Source organism: Odocoileus virginianus, chromosome 11 (assembly GCF_023699985.2).
Source record: "Odocoileus virginianus isolate 20LAN1187 ecotype Illinois chromosome 11, Ovbor_1.2, whole genome shotgun sequence".
Classification (NCBI taxonomy): Eukaryota; Metazoa; Chordata; class Mammalia; order Artiodactyla; family Cervidae; genus Odocoileus; species Odocoileus virginianus.
Window position 1 is genome coordinate 25216 of NC_069684.1, and position 13730 is coordinate 38945.

General features: G+C 64.0%; 1 protein-coding gene across 4 annotated transcripts; it reads right to left on the reverse strand.

Moving 5' to 3' along the window:
- Positions 1-825: 825 nt before the first annotated feature.
- On the reverse strand, positions 826-12421 carry TNNT2 (troponin T2, cardiac type). 4 transcript variants are annotated; one of them, XM_070473774.1, is made up of 14 exons: positions 11886-12421; positions 8761-8810; positions 7998-8123; positions 7220-7285; positions 6850-6882; positions 5707-5740; positions 4596-4656; positions 4260-4376; positions 3791-3868; positions 3296-3406; positions 2246-2355; positions 1821-1911; positions 1305-1325; positions 826-1074 (listed from the first exon to the last, which is right to left on the reverse strand). In XM_070473774.1, exons 1-14 carry the CDS (start codon positions 12107-12109, stop codon positions 982-984), a joined length of 1215 nt encoding a protein of 404 aa, XP_070329875.1. In that variant the 5' UTR covers positions 12110-12421; the 3' UTR covers positions 826-981. The 4 variants fall into 4 exon arrangements, with proteins under 4 accessions (XP_070329875.1, XP_070329874.1, XP_070329876.1 ...); XM_070473773.1 differs by having other exon boundaries at positions 6850-6885; positions 11886-12420; XM_070473775.1 differs by having other exon boundaries at positions 1305-1345; positions 11886-12413.
- Between the last annotated feature and the right edge of the window lie 1309 nt (positions 12422-13730).

Here is a 13730-nt window from a genome sequence, read left to right on the forward strand (position 1 = left end):
GACAACTGAAAGGTTTTCTGGGAATGGCAGGGTTTTGTCCGATTTGGATCCCAAATTATGGGCTCACAGGGAAGCCCCTGAGACACTGAAGGGACATGACCTTGAGCCTCTTGCTTGGAGTAAAGAGGGCCAAACAGCCTTTCAGACAATAAAAAGGAACTTAGTCTCAGATCCAGATTTGGACTACCAGGCCTAAAGAAACCTTTCAAACTGTATGTCCATGACACATTAGATAAGCCTTGGGGTGCTAATCCAAACCCTGGGAAATGTCCCCCAACCTGCTGCCTACTTCTCAGAACAACTAGAACAGCCTGCCAAGGGCCGGTCTCCTTGTTTGTGAGCTGCGGCAGCTACTTGTGACACGCTTCAGGACTCTGAGAGGCGAGCCCTGGGGCAGTCCACGCTGTGTGCGCCTCATCATGTCCTCCATTTGCTGGAACAAAAAGGGGGCTGTGGGCTGCCTTCAGGACAGTACTAAGCCATTCTCCCTGACAACCCCCATGTGAGACTCCAGCCCTGAATCCAGCACAGCACTCCTGTTTAATGCTGCGCCCACAGGTCATAGAGCTGTGAACTCCAGCGGACCAGACCTAACAGACAAGCCCCTGGCTGAGTCGAAAACAGAACTGGTCACCGACGGATCTGGCTCCATGGACCAGTGTCAGCGTGCCAAGGTGTGCAGTGGTGATCCTGACACAGAGGTGGAGGCAGAAGCCCTGCCCCGGGAGCTCAGCTCAGAAACCACTGCCTCAACAGGAGCTCTGCGCAGCCCCTGGGGGCCCGGTGCCCCACAGGCCGCCTCCCCCTGAAGAGAAAAGACAGGAGTGCGGGGGGCGCAGTGCTTTTATTATGACTGGGGGTGGGGAGCGGGCACAAGCGCAGCTTCCAGCCAGGCCAGCGGCTCCGGGTCTGCGGCGGGTGACGGCGATGGATGGGGGTGGCTGTGCAGGGTGCGGACAGTGCAGAGCAGGAGAAGGTGGGTCAGGAGCGGCCGGTGAGGAGCAGGTCCTGGAGAAGGAGGCGCTGTTCTACTTCCAGCGCCCGGTGACCTTGGCCTTCCCTCGGGTCTTGGAGCTGCAGGAAGCAGGGCCCAGTCAGGGGGGATGGGTTGGGGGTGCCTCCGGGGGCTTTGGGGGTGCTGAGGGCCGACAGGGGCAGGGGCACGCTGAGTTGCCTGTAGAGGCTCAGCCCAAAGCAGCCTCGTTGGGGGCAGGGGCCTGACCACAGGAGTGGGGAGGGGCCGGGAGACCTCGGGGGCCAGGGGCTGGGGGGCAGGCGGGGAAGGGCTGGAGTCAGACACTCACACTTTCTGGTTGTCGTTGATCCTGTTTCGGAGAACATTGATCTGAAAGAAACAGCGGGAAGAGTAGCCCAGACACCCGCTGTGCTCGGGCCCAGGTGGCCTAGGGAGGCGGGGGTCCCAGAGGCCCCGGGGACTGGGCGGGCCCAGGGGGTAAGTGGTCCTCCTGCCTGCCATCTGTGAGGCAGGGACCCCACTGCCTCTCCCAGGACCCACACTGGGGCCCCAAGTGAGCAGTGCGGGGAGTGAAGGGGCCAGATCACTGGTGAGCCCCTGACTCCACAGGAGGCCTGGCCTGTGTGATCGGTCCTCCCGTTGGACTCAGGGCACTGAGCTGCTGCCACAGGCCAGAAGTGGGGGCCCTCAGGGCTGGATCCCCAGGAAGTGTCTGCTCAGCCCCAGTGACCCTCAGGCTCTAGGAGCACCAGCCCCGGCAAGGGCAGGGAACACCACCAGACAGGCCCCAGCGGGTGTGGGGGGACAGAGGCTGCCAGTGGGAGCGCGGGCAGCAGCCGCTCACCTCATATTTCTGCTGCTTGAACTTCTCCTGCAGGTCAAACTTCTCCGCCTCCAAGTCGTAGATGTTCTGCCACAGCTCCTTGGCCTTTTCCCTGCACAGGCCAGTGGGAGGGGTGGGCGGTAAGAAGGTCCCCGCCTGCCGGTATGTGGATCCTGACCCCCCGGCCCTGCCCTCCTTCACCCACAGGCCCCGCACCCTGGCTCGGCCTGGGCAGTGCCCAGCACTGCAGGCGGATGCCAGTGCTGCCAGGACAAAGCCTCAGGATGTGGAGCTGGGGAGCCCTGGCAGGAAGGAGAGGGAGCCAGGTGCCCCCTGCCAAGAAGCCCCAGGCCAGCCTCCCAAAGCCCCCGCGGGAAAGTAGGTAGCAGCACCCAGTGACACAAGGCAGGATGCCCTCTGGAGGTGCAGCCCCGCAGGCGGCCCACCTCAGCTGGTCTTCGTTCAGGTGGTCAATGGCCAGCACCTTCCTCCGCTCAGCCAGAATCTTCTTCTTCTTCTCCCGCTCTGTCTGTCTCTTCCCACTTTTACGCTCCGTCTGGAGAGAATAAGAAGCAAGGGAGGGACTAGAGAAGCCCTGCCTTCCCTGCATCCCCAGGCCTGGCAGGGAGACAGGCCTGCCTGCAGCAGGGCCCATGCTCATCTCCCTGCTGCACACCCAGGCCAGCAACACCCGGCCTCCCCAGAGACACTGCATCCCCCATCCACTTCCAGCCCAGCACATTGCCCTCCCCAGGCTCCCCAAAGGAGAGGAGAAGGACCTGAGGACCGGAACCTACCTCAGCCTGCACAGCGGGACAGCGGGAGAAGAGCCCCAGAGAAAGACAGAAGAGGCGACAGACAGAGGGAGGGACAGGGACAGAGCGGAGACATGGAGGACAGGCGTCAGCCGCTGCGGGCGAGCCTGCTGCTGGACCTGCAGGCGGGCGGGGCCAGGGCCAACTGCCAGCAGGGCCCTGCTTGAGGGTCACCAGGAGGCAGGGCCCAGGGGCTAGCCGGGTCCACGGCACAGAGAGTTCAGCTCTCCCTTCCCCTCCCTCCAGGAATGGGGGTGGGGGGGCAACCACACTAGGCCCTGGGATGGGCCCTAGGAGGAAACCAGCCCACATCCAGGCAGCACTCAGCTGCTTTCCAAGGTAGTCTGACCATCTCAGAGCAGGCAGATGGCACCATTAATGCCATCCTACAAATGGAGAGAAAGCCTCCAGGCTGCGGGAGGCCACACCAGGCAGACCTGAGATGGGGCTCCGAGCCTGCGGGCTGCACCAGCCACCAGGGGCCAGGGCTGGGAAGAGCGCTGGTGCTCTGGACTCATGGGAGCCCCCAGCCGGGCAGCTCCTCTCAGGGAAAGCCAGACGGGCAGAGCCAGCTCAGGGTCTGGGTGTGAGGACGTGGTCTCCCAGCGGTGGCTGGGTCTTTCTCTCCAGAACCCCCGCAACAGCACGTGTGCTGCAGCAGGAGGAGCTGGAGGCCCCCACCTTCTGGATGTAGCCTCCGAAGTGCATCATATTGGACAGAGCCTTCTTCTTGCGCGCCTCATCCTCCGCCTTCCTGCGGCTCTCCTCCTCCTCTCGGCGGGCACGCTCCTCCTGGTTCCCGCGGGCAGAGAGTGGGTTACGCTGGGGACCAGACGCCCTGGTCCTGAGTCTGGGCCAGCACTGAGTGCGCGCCCGGCACAGGCCTGGCGCTGGAGGTGCCCGGCGGGAGAAGAGGGTTAAACAGATGGGCTCCGATTCCCGAGGGTCTGCTCACCTCCAGGCCAGGAGGCCCTGCGGTGGGGGCCCACCTGCAGCAGCGCCAGAGGGGGCTGAGGGGCTCAGCTCCCGGGGGCGTGCTGCGGAGGGATGGAGCGTCTCCTTAGACACTCCGGGCATCTCTGTCTCCTTAGACACTCCGGGCATCTCTGTCTCCTCCACTGTCAGAGCTGGGACAGCGACCCTGGGCCCCGAGGACGGAGACCTGCAACCACTCACCGCCAGGCGCGTCTGCCGCTCTTTCTCGCGCTCGGTACGGATGCGCTGCTGCTCCGCGCGCTCGGCCCGCCGCTTCTCCTGCGGTGGGAACGGAAAGAGCGCGGTCACTCGGGACGGACCTCAGCCCCCGGAGAGGGCCTGGCGGCCTTCGCCGCGACCCCTGAGTGCCCACCGCCCCCGCCCCCGCAGGTGTGGACGCCACCCTGTGCTGGGAGGTGGAGGCCAAGCTCTGTGGAGCAGGAACGGGCTAGGCGGAGGGGCTGGGGGGTGGAAGAGAGAGAATCCAGGCTCAGGGGAACCGCGTGCCCTCCATCACTGGGACGGGGTTGTGCCCAGGGGGCGGGAGGTGGGGGCGGCGATGCCGACTCCCCTCTGCCCTGGGGGATGGGGGAGGGAAGCGAGCGCGGGGCGGGGCGCTAAGGGCTCCTACTGGACCTCCTCCCAGCCGCCCAGAGGGCGCAACACCCACGATCCTGTCTTTGAGGGAGACCAGCTCCTCCTCCTCCTTCTTGCGGTTCTCGAAATGCGCCTCGATCAGCGTCTGCAGCTCGTTGAGGTCCTTCTCCATGCGCTTCCGGTGGATGTCCTGGGGGGGGGGGGCGGCACTCAGACGTGACCCCGCCCGCAGGGCAGGAGCGAGGCCTTGGGGTCATGGGAACAACTGGGGTCGAGCCCAGGGTGCTATAGGACACGGTGCCCCTCCCCCCGTGTCCTCCCCTAAGCGTGAAGGCGGGGCGGGGGAAGGGGGGGTGCATGCTGAGGTCTTTAATGAGGCGGGGGCTGCCCTCCTTGAGTCCGCACTCACATCAAAGTCCACCCTCTCTCCATCAGGGATCTTGGGTGGCACCAAGTTGGGCATGAAGGGCCTGGTGGGCAGAAGGAGGGGTGAGCACCAATCCCTCCCTGCACAGAGGGGATGTGATACGGGGGTGGGCAGGTCCCTCTCCTCCCTGCAGAAAGGCCGAGACCCAGCCACCCACACAATGACACCAGCATGGTGCCCAGCCGGGGTCCCCACGCCCGCTCAGGACTGGGGCACCTACAGTGTCCTCATGTATCCTCACAGTTACCTGGAGTGGAAACCATTCATCCCATTCAGGAAGACAGAGGCTCAGAGACATAAGGCTTTGCTCAAAACCATGCAGCCAGGAAGCAGAGAGGCTTGGCTCTGCACCCTAGCTGACCCACACTCCTGGCCGACTCCGGGAGCCTGGGAGGTGGTGGTCGGCCTCACACACCTCATCCACTTGCTGTGGGACTCCAGGATGGGACACTGAGCCCTGCTTTCCTGTCTGCCCTTGAGTGTGGGGATCTGAACCAAGACACCGCAGTGTTTGCTCCAATGAGGGGATGGGAAGGGGCTTGGATTGCCAGGCTGGGCTGCTTTTGGAGCGTCTCCTGGACTGTGTGCTGAGGCGCCATCAGATCGCAGGGCTGGCATTTCCGAAACCCTGCCCCTCTGCACCCAGAGTTCCCATGTCTGTCTTGTGTGGCCCTTCGGGACCCTCTGAAGCCACATGCCTAGACTGACACACTTTCACTGCTTGGTTTCTCCAAATTTTCTTCCCTCAGGTCCTCCTCCAGCCACCGAGGACAGTGTCCCAGCTCTCCTGAGGGGTCGGACAGGGTGTCTGCCCAGGTCCATGGCTAGTCTATCCTTTCCCTCTAGATGGACATAGTGCTGACTGTAGCAGGGCAAGGCATTGGTGATGGAGTGTGGGTGGTTTTCAGTCATCCCATCCCGCTACCCCCACACACCCAGCAGAGACTCTTGTGCAGTACACAACCTATACATCTGTACATGGTGGTCTGTGCCTGCCGCGCCCCAGCCTGTGCCCGCTGTGTCATGTGCACTTCAGTCCTGTCCCGAGGGTTCTCTCTCACGGGCCTTCTGCTCCTAGGGCTTCACCACTCACCTGGGCTTGGGCTTGGACTCCTCCACTGGGCCATCTGGAGAGGAGGAAAGCACGTGAACTTGGGGTTGGGAGGCTTGGATCTGGCCCCACTGTGCCCCTGATAAACTGGCACCCATGAGCCTCCATTTGCCCATCACCAGTGATTCCCTCCCGTCCCCGGGTTGCAGGAGCAGCCAGAGAACTAAGCTGTAGAGCTGCAAACCCCAGGCTCCACTCAGGACTGATGCTCTGGAGGTCTCAGGGACGCAAGTGCACACAGGGCTCTCACTCAGCAGTGCCTGCCACACAGGGAGGAGGGGTCGGGGACACGGTCCTGTGGTCCTGGCCCCAGAGTCCATGCCTAAGTCTTTGCCTCCACAGTCACCCCCCAGACCTGAGGCAGCTCAGGACTAGGAAGCTGATGGGTGTGACTCCAAGCCCCATCGGCTGTCCCACTCCGGAGGTGTGACTCAGGCCACCTAGGCCCCTGTGAAGGTCAACAGTGCCCACAGCAGTGACCCACCCCATGGACCATCCGCACCTGGGATCTCAGCCCCAGATACCCCACCCTCCCGTGGTTCACCCAAGCTACAGAAACCTCATGGACAGACAGGATGTGACCACTGTCCTGACCCAACCTGGCCCTCTCCCCCTGGGCACCCCCAAGGCACTATCTCTGGAAGGAGGAGCCCAACCTGCAGACACACACAGATCTGTGCCTGCCCCCCAGGGTCTCCCTCTCCTCCCCAGGGTGTCTGCCACCCCCCAGGGTCTCCCTCTCCTCCCCAGGGTGTCTCCCCCTCCTCCCCAGGGTCTCCCCCGCCCCCCAGGGTCACTGCTGCCCCCCCAGGGTCTCCCTCTCCTCCCCAGGGTCTCCCCCTCCTCCCCCCAGGGTATCTTCCCCTCCTCCCCAGGGTCTCCCCCGCCCCCCAGGGTCTCCCTTTCGTCCCCCCAGGGTATCTCCCCCTCCTCCGCACAGTGTTTCCCCCTCCTCCCCAGGGTCTCCCCCTCCTCCCTAGGGCCTCCTCCTCCTCCCCAGGGTCTCCCCTTCCTCCCCTCAGGGTATCTCCTCCTCCTCCCCAGGGTCTCCCCCACCCCCCAGGGTCTCCCCCATAGCTGCAGGAGGGGCTTCCCTGCCGTGTCCCGATGGCCAGGGGGCCTTACCTTCAGCCTCTCTACCTTCCTCCTCTTCTCCATCTTCTGAACAGAACATGAGAAAGGAGTCACGGTCCCGGTTCTGAGCTCAAGGCCCTGCCAGTAGCCCCCTGTTCCCCCACATGTCCTCAGCCAAGGGGGCCCTGCCGGGCTCCGGGTCCAGGATCCGCCTGTGCACACTTGCCGGGGCCAGGCCCGCCTGGCCGAAGGGAGCAGGTGTAGCGTGTACTGACGAGGCGGAGCCCGGCCTGGACGGGGGGCTGCCCAGGCTGCAGAGCAGGGTCCAGGGTCCTTCCTGCTGCCGCAGGAATGGCGCTGTGGCCCTTGCCGCCCCAAGCTCAGGCAGCCCCTTCCCCCCTCGCTCCAGGAGGGGCCTCACCTGCGGCGCTGGGCTCTCCAGCCTCAGCCTCGCCTCCAGCCTCCTCTTCCACCACCTCCTCGTGCTCTGGAGAGGTGAACCAGACAGTGAGCAGGCCTGGCACAGGGAGGGGTAGGGCCCAGTGACATCCGAGGTCCCAGTGAATCTGGGGGGACCTGTGTGGCTGACAGGGGCCACTCTGTTCTTGGTTTAAACCAGAAACCACAAACTGGGGCCCAACGGCCCTCAGACCGTTTCTAAACAGAGTGTTCCTGGAGCGGCGGCTTCAGCAGGACCAGGGGCCACAAAGCCTGGAACGCTCCGTGTCTGCTCCTTCAGGGGAAGTCTGCGCAGGGTTCTCCTGTTTGAAACTTGCCTCTCTGGGGCTAGAGCCCCCTCTGCACCTGGAGGCGCCACTGAGGTGGGGCCGCCTCTAGGCCCTGTGTCTGACTCAGCCTGCCTCCCCAGCTCGTTCTCTGACATCACGGCACAGGATCAAGGTCCTGTCCTAGACTCAGGCCCTGGAGTCCCTTCCTCAGTGTCTGGGACCAGAAAGGACCCATGTGGGTGAGGGGCCGCCCAGCATGCGAGAGGGCCGGGGGTGGGGGGTTTCTATTTTCATCACTTGCTGGCAGGGTGTGGCCCCCAGCCTGGTCAGGAGGTGGAGCAGACAGGTGGCATGGCCCCGGCACAGGACTCTGCCCACAGAATGCCAGGTCTTCCGGGGGGGCTTTGATCAGCTGGGAGCAGGGGGTGGGGACAGGCAAGATGCTTCCTGGGTGACCCCTGACCCCCGTACCTTCTGTGGCTGCTTCTGCTCCAGGGAGGAGGCGTGAGCGCAAGACAGGAGAAAAGAGACAGTCAGTTTCCATCCAGGCCGTCCTTCCGCCCAGTGAGAGTCGGGGTGTGCTTACCTTCCTGCTCCCTGCGGCATCAGAGGAGACGCTGTCAGGAACACAGCACGCACACGTACACACACGCGCACACGCCCCATGGCCTTCTCCCAGAGACGCTTACCCCCGTGCTGGGTCCTGGAGTCCGCCCACCTCCCACCCACAGCCCAGCCCTGCCCGGCTCCATTCGGCTGCCTCCCCCACAGGAAACCTGGCTAGTGCTGGTCCCTGGGCTCGGCACGACCCCCTCCCCGTCCACCCGGCCCAAGTCCACAGGCACAAGTCCTCCACCCATCCCCCAGTTCTGCACCCTCAGTGCCCAGGAAGGGGTCTTCAGGGTCCAAGCTACGCCTGCGGTCCTGTCTGCCCCGGGCACTGCCTCCCCCAGGGACGACTGACTGATGGGTTGCAGCATGCCCCCCTCCCTGGCCCCCAGGACAGGGCAGAGGGCAGGACTGGCAGCCCCCAGGGCCGTGAGGCCAGGTCTGGGGCGGGTTTCTGGGCACAGTGGCTCTGTGGCCTCTGGGTCCTCACGGAAACTCTCTGGTCTTTTCTCAGGAGGCCCAGCCCCCAGCCCCTGGCCCAGCCCATCCCCTAGCTGGAAGCAAGGGTGCAGCTCTCCCCACACCCCTGACAGGCGCAGCCCCTGACCAGCACCCCAGGACTCACTCATACTCATCCACCGTCTCTTCCACGTCCGACATGGCCTCCTCTTCCCTCTGCAGAGAGAGAGACAGTCCAGGTGGGCAGAGGGCCAGCCACCCGGCTCTGCGGGAAGCGCTGGGCCTGCCATCCCCCAGCCCTGGACCAGCTGCCCCGGGCCCACGCCCCTGTCAGGCAGAGACTCCGTCCCAGCAGGTCCAGGCTACAGGCTCCACGCCCCTCGGCCGACTGCTGGACAGCGGCTCCGAGTCTCTGGCCCACCCAGGCCTCTCCCCCCGGAGCGGCTTGGTGACAGGGAGGAACCCGCAGGGTCAGCCGACACCCGGGGCCAAACTGAGGGCCCACGGTCACAGGGAGGAGCCACTGTGTGCAGTTCCGTCTGTAAAGCTCTCAGCACCACCACGGGGCAGACACAGAGGATGGAGCGGGGCCATGGGGCCTGTGCATAGGGACACGCGGGGGACACACAGGGGACACGCGGGGGACACGCGGCTGTGGAGCCACCCAAGGCTGCCGTGCCGGTGGCTCCACAGACACACGGGTAAACGGACGGGGCTCACCCTCACACACAGTCACACACACACCGCACACCCCAGACACACCACACATGGGGAGTGCGAGCTGAGCAGGGAATCCAAGCAGGATCACAGATGAGGGAATGCCCACGTCCCAGCCTGTGTGGCGGTTCCCTGGGGACCCTGGGAGGGTGCGGGGTCTGTTCATCTCTCACAGCCGCCGTCTCTACGAAAAGCCCAGCTCTGTGGAGCTTCTCCAGGGTGGCCCCATGCTGCACTGAGAACAGAAGCCAGGACCCAAGCTCCCCTCTCAAGGCCTGTGGGGAGGCAGCCCAGGGCCCACACGGGGGAGCGTCTCTTGCCGTCCCGTCACTGTGAGCACAGGGAGAGGCCAGAGGGGTGGCTGGGAGGCGGGCCTGGCTCGGAACGTGAACTCCACGCCCAGTGTGTGTGACCGTGGGAAAGCCGTTGGCCCCCTGTGCCTCAGTTTCCTCTTCTCCAAGGGGAGGAAGGCTGGGGTGAAGGGAGGCTGCACCCAGCACTGCGGCCACCAACCTGTGACTCAGGCCACAGTGACGATGCCCTGGACGGGGTGCTGATGCCCCCTCACCTGTCCCCCATACCCCGCCCTCACAGCTGAGACCCAGCCAGGCAGCTGTCTGCAGACGTGCCGCAAGCCCCAGCTCTGGCAGGTGGCATGGTGTCCACCGCAAGGCAGCCCCTTTGAGGCTAAGAGGTGCTGAAGGAGCCCGGCCCGCAGCCCCCATGGGGGCCACCACCTCGGGCGGCAGTCTCAGGCTGGCAACTCTTCTGAGCCTGCTCCAAGTCATCCAGCCCTGCTGGGTCAGGGCAAGCGGACCTACAGCAGGGCAGGCAGGGTGGGGCTGGCAACGGGGCACTTTGGACTGAAGCTGGCTCCCCTGGGTGGGGGTACTCATCCCAGAGAGTCTCCAAATGGGGCCTGGGGGAAGAGCGGCAGGGGGACAGCCCCCAGCCCAGGGTGGGTGAGGACTGGCAGGTCAGCACTGCTCGGAGCCCCAGGGGAGCAGTCAGGCCAGGGGCCTGAGCCCCGGGAGGAGTCTGTCACCCTGGGGTGCAGAGAGGCCTCCTGGGAGTGGATGGGCCAGCCTGGGATGCGGCTCTCACACTCTCTCCTCTGCGGCCCACCCCTCTGCTGGCTCCGAGTCCCCGCATGGCCCTGCGAGCCCCCTGCTCCTGCAAGCACAGCTCCTAAAAATAGAGCCCCTCAAGAGGCAGGGTGGGGTGGGGGAGGGCTTCCAGGCCAGAGGAGGCGTCTGAGATTGTGTCCAGGCGCTGGTGGCAGGAAGGCGTGGGGGCCAGGGGGGCCTTCAGTTGGGAGAGGGGCTAGAAGGCCCACACCGAGCCCCCACCCACCCTTTCTAGCAGGTCGCCATTACAGCCAAAAGGCCACAATCACCTTTCTTGGGGAATAAAGCAGAAACCTTAGAAGGCAGAAAGAAAACTGGCCGTGCTGTCAAAGACCCAGATTTAACACCCAGCTTTGCTGTGTGACCTTAGCTGAGTCACTTAACCTCTCTGGGCCTCCGTTAACCTATCCATGAAACAGAAGAGCGGAGGCCCCACCCTCAGCCCTGTGCCTGGCGGGCAGCTGGACTCGCCCTGACCGCAGCTGTTGGCCCACCCACAGAGCTGGGCCAGGGCAACACGATCCTCCCAGATTCCTCTCCTGCACAAAGACCCAGGTCAGAGGAGGAATTCGGGACGTCAGGCCTCCCAGCTGCACCCTGACAAAAATGAGCCTCAAATGCCCATCTCCAGGAGCCGGCCCCCCGTGTCCCTTCAGGAGGGAGCAGTTCTCCCCCCAGAGCTCCAGCAAGCACTCTCCCCAGGGGGCATGGGGAGTGCGAGGGGCCTTGGGCTGGGGGCACTGGACTTAGGATTAACACCCTGACCCAGGGAGCCAGCCCTGCCCCCCGCCCCCCCCCCCCCCCCCCCCAGGAAGCAGGTCTCTCCATGCCGCTCAGCCCATGCCCTGTCCAGGATGGGGCCCAGCCCTGCGTCTGCCTGGAAGGGCCTCCGGGTTCCCTGGTTCCCTGGTCCTCTGGTGGGCAGCCTTTCTCAGCAGTTCTGACAGCTTCTGAACCCCAGTGAGGAGAATGTGGCCACGAGGACTGTTCTGACTGGTACGGGCACACACGGCCTGGCTCTGCTCCCCGGGGAGGGAGGAGGACCTGCCCAGGATGGGGCAGGGGCTTCCCACCTGGAGGGAGGAGGCGCTGGGAGGGGGGTCCCCAAGGGTGATAGCATCATTTCATTTAGAGGCCTGGCAATTATCTCTCCATCCCACAAATGAGGCAAGAGGCCCAGGGAAGGACAGCTATTCACCCAAGATCTTCCACCCACCCCAGGTCTTCAGTGGGAGGTCTGTGACTCAGACCCGAGTCTTCAGCCTCCAGCTATGGGTCGGTTAAACTAGGCTCAGGGATTCATCTTCGAGGCCCAGCCCTCTAAAGCTTCCCAGGGAAGGGGGCCTCTCCCAGCTCCGACACCCAGTCAAAGTGGTCACTGCCACTTGGAACAGAGGGCCCAGACGACAGGATACCCCTCTGCTCTTAGAGTCTGCCCCAGTCTTACCCAGAACAGGAGCTGCCAACGGGTCTTGTGGTGTCTGCTTCGCCTCGCGGGGTCTGGGCGAGGGCAGGGGCTGGACAGGCTTTAAGCAGGCCTGCGGCCCAGCGATGAGAGGAATGTGCGCGGGAGTCACGCCAGGGGTGGCGGGGGCAGGGGGAGAGGGGGTGTTGGCTGCTATTTTGGCAGGTGCCAGGGACAGGGCTAAGGGAACATATACCCCAGGCCATATAAGCCCATGTGGTCGTCCAGCTGCTCAGATAAGCTATTTAAAACCAGAACAGACAGGCAGAGGACAGGAGGGAGCAGGCACATAACACAAGCCAGCTGTCTGTCCTGAGAACCCCGATAAAGTGGATGCCAGCAGTCGGGAAGGCAGGCTGGGGGCAGGGCGGGGTCAGAAGCTCAGCTGTGGTGATGTGTGGACAAGGATGCTTCCAGGCTACTGGCTCCTTTAGCGGGTGAACACCCTTGGTGGGGGAGGCAGGTTCTGGTGGTCTTGGTGAGCACACCTACAGAGCAGTCTGCTTGCCCCCCAAGCCACGTGGCAAACCCTCCCCACTGGGCAGGGAGTAGACCCATTGCAGGGGATCAGATTCAAGGTCAAACTTCCAGCCAAGAGTGAGGCTTCTCTTCAAAGAGGCAGCTGGTTGAATAAAGGGTCAGGGAAGCCATGATGGCTTTAAAATTATGATCTGCTAAACCCACTAGATTACAAGGTCCACGCGGCCAGCACCCAGGGGCCTAGCATTTGCTTGCACGCCTGTGTCTGCAGCCTCCAGCACAGCACCTGGGTCATGGAAAGGCTCATGACAAAACAAAAGAAGAGGAAGCAAACCTGAGGGAGGCCTGCTTTCTGAATTTTCAGGGCCACCGGCCTGCCTGACTCCCCCTGGGCCCTGAGCCCTGGCCCTGCCAAGGGCCTGTGGGTGATGCACACTCCTCTCCATGGGCAAGGACAGCCTCTCCCCACTTCCCCCCTCGCCTGACCCACATCCCATCCCCCCCTCAACTTTGCTGCCTGGGAAGCCCCAGGCCCCATCCGTCACGCGCTCCTCACCCGCTCTGCTATCGACCTGGCCCCGTCTCAGCTGAGGCTGTCCTTCCATGATCCCTGGGGGCCTCTGAGCCCAGTGGCCTGAGTCGCCTCCTCCAGGCTCAGTGGCCCTTCCACGCCAGCAGATCCAGGGCAGGACCGGCTGAAGCCACACACCAGCAGCCAGCACCGGGGGACAGTGAGCGGCCAGGCCTCCATCTGCTCTCCTGGTCTGACCCCCGGGGGCACAGCCAGGCTTTGTGTCCTGGCCCGAAATCTCCTGCAATTTAGGAACTGCTTTTCCTACAGCTTCCCTTAACTGGAACTACTCCAGTGGGCACCTTGTAAGCTCAAAAGTCCTTCAAACAGGACAGAATTTGCTTGCGTGGATGCCTGGGAGAGGGCTCTGGCACCCAAGGCCCCACAGGAAAAGCCTGGCAGGTTCCTGGCACCCGTGGCCTGACTGTGTGCGGCCTCCAGGGACCGTGCTAAGGCAGGATGGACTCAGAGCGCAGGCGGCCGTCACTGCAGCTGCCACAGCTGGCCTGCCTTGGACGTCCTGCCCTTGCAGGCGAGGTGAAGTCACCTCCCCGAGCTTACAGCAGAGGGACGAGAATGCAGAGACGGAGTCCTCAGCCCTGAGGGCCTGTGCTGCCCCCGCAGGAAGCGGGGCAGCCTCTCCACGGCCCCTGCCAGGCAGGTGCCCAGGCGGCGTGCTGTCCTCACACGTCACCCTGAGGTTGCCCTGGGCGTGCATCCCCCGAGAAGGGTGAGTGCAGGGTCTTCGTGTGTGTGATGAGTGAGTGCAAAGGGGT

Bases quoted from the DNA above. Each gene is read 5' to 3' on its own strand.
- TNNT2 (XM_070473773.1), bottom strand. From the start codon at position 12,109: ATGGCCTGGGGTATATGTTCCCTTAGCCCTGTCCCTGGCACCTGCCAA. The intron at 8,811-11,885 runs GTAAGACTGGGG...CTCTCTCTGCAG, and splicing joins GTTGGCAGCTCCTGTTCTGG to AGGGAAGAGGAGGCCATGTC. The intron at 3,407-3,790 runs GTGAGTGGTTGC...CGCGGGAACCAG, and splicing joins AGCGGCAGACGCGCCTGGCG to GAGGAGCGTGCCCGCCGAGA.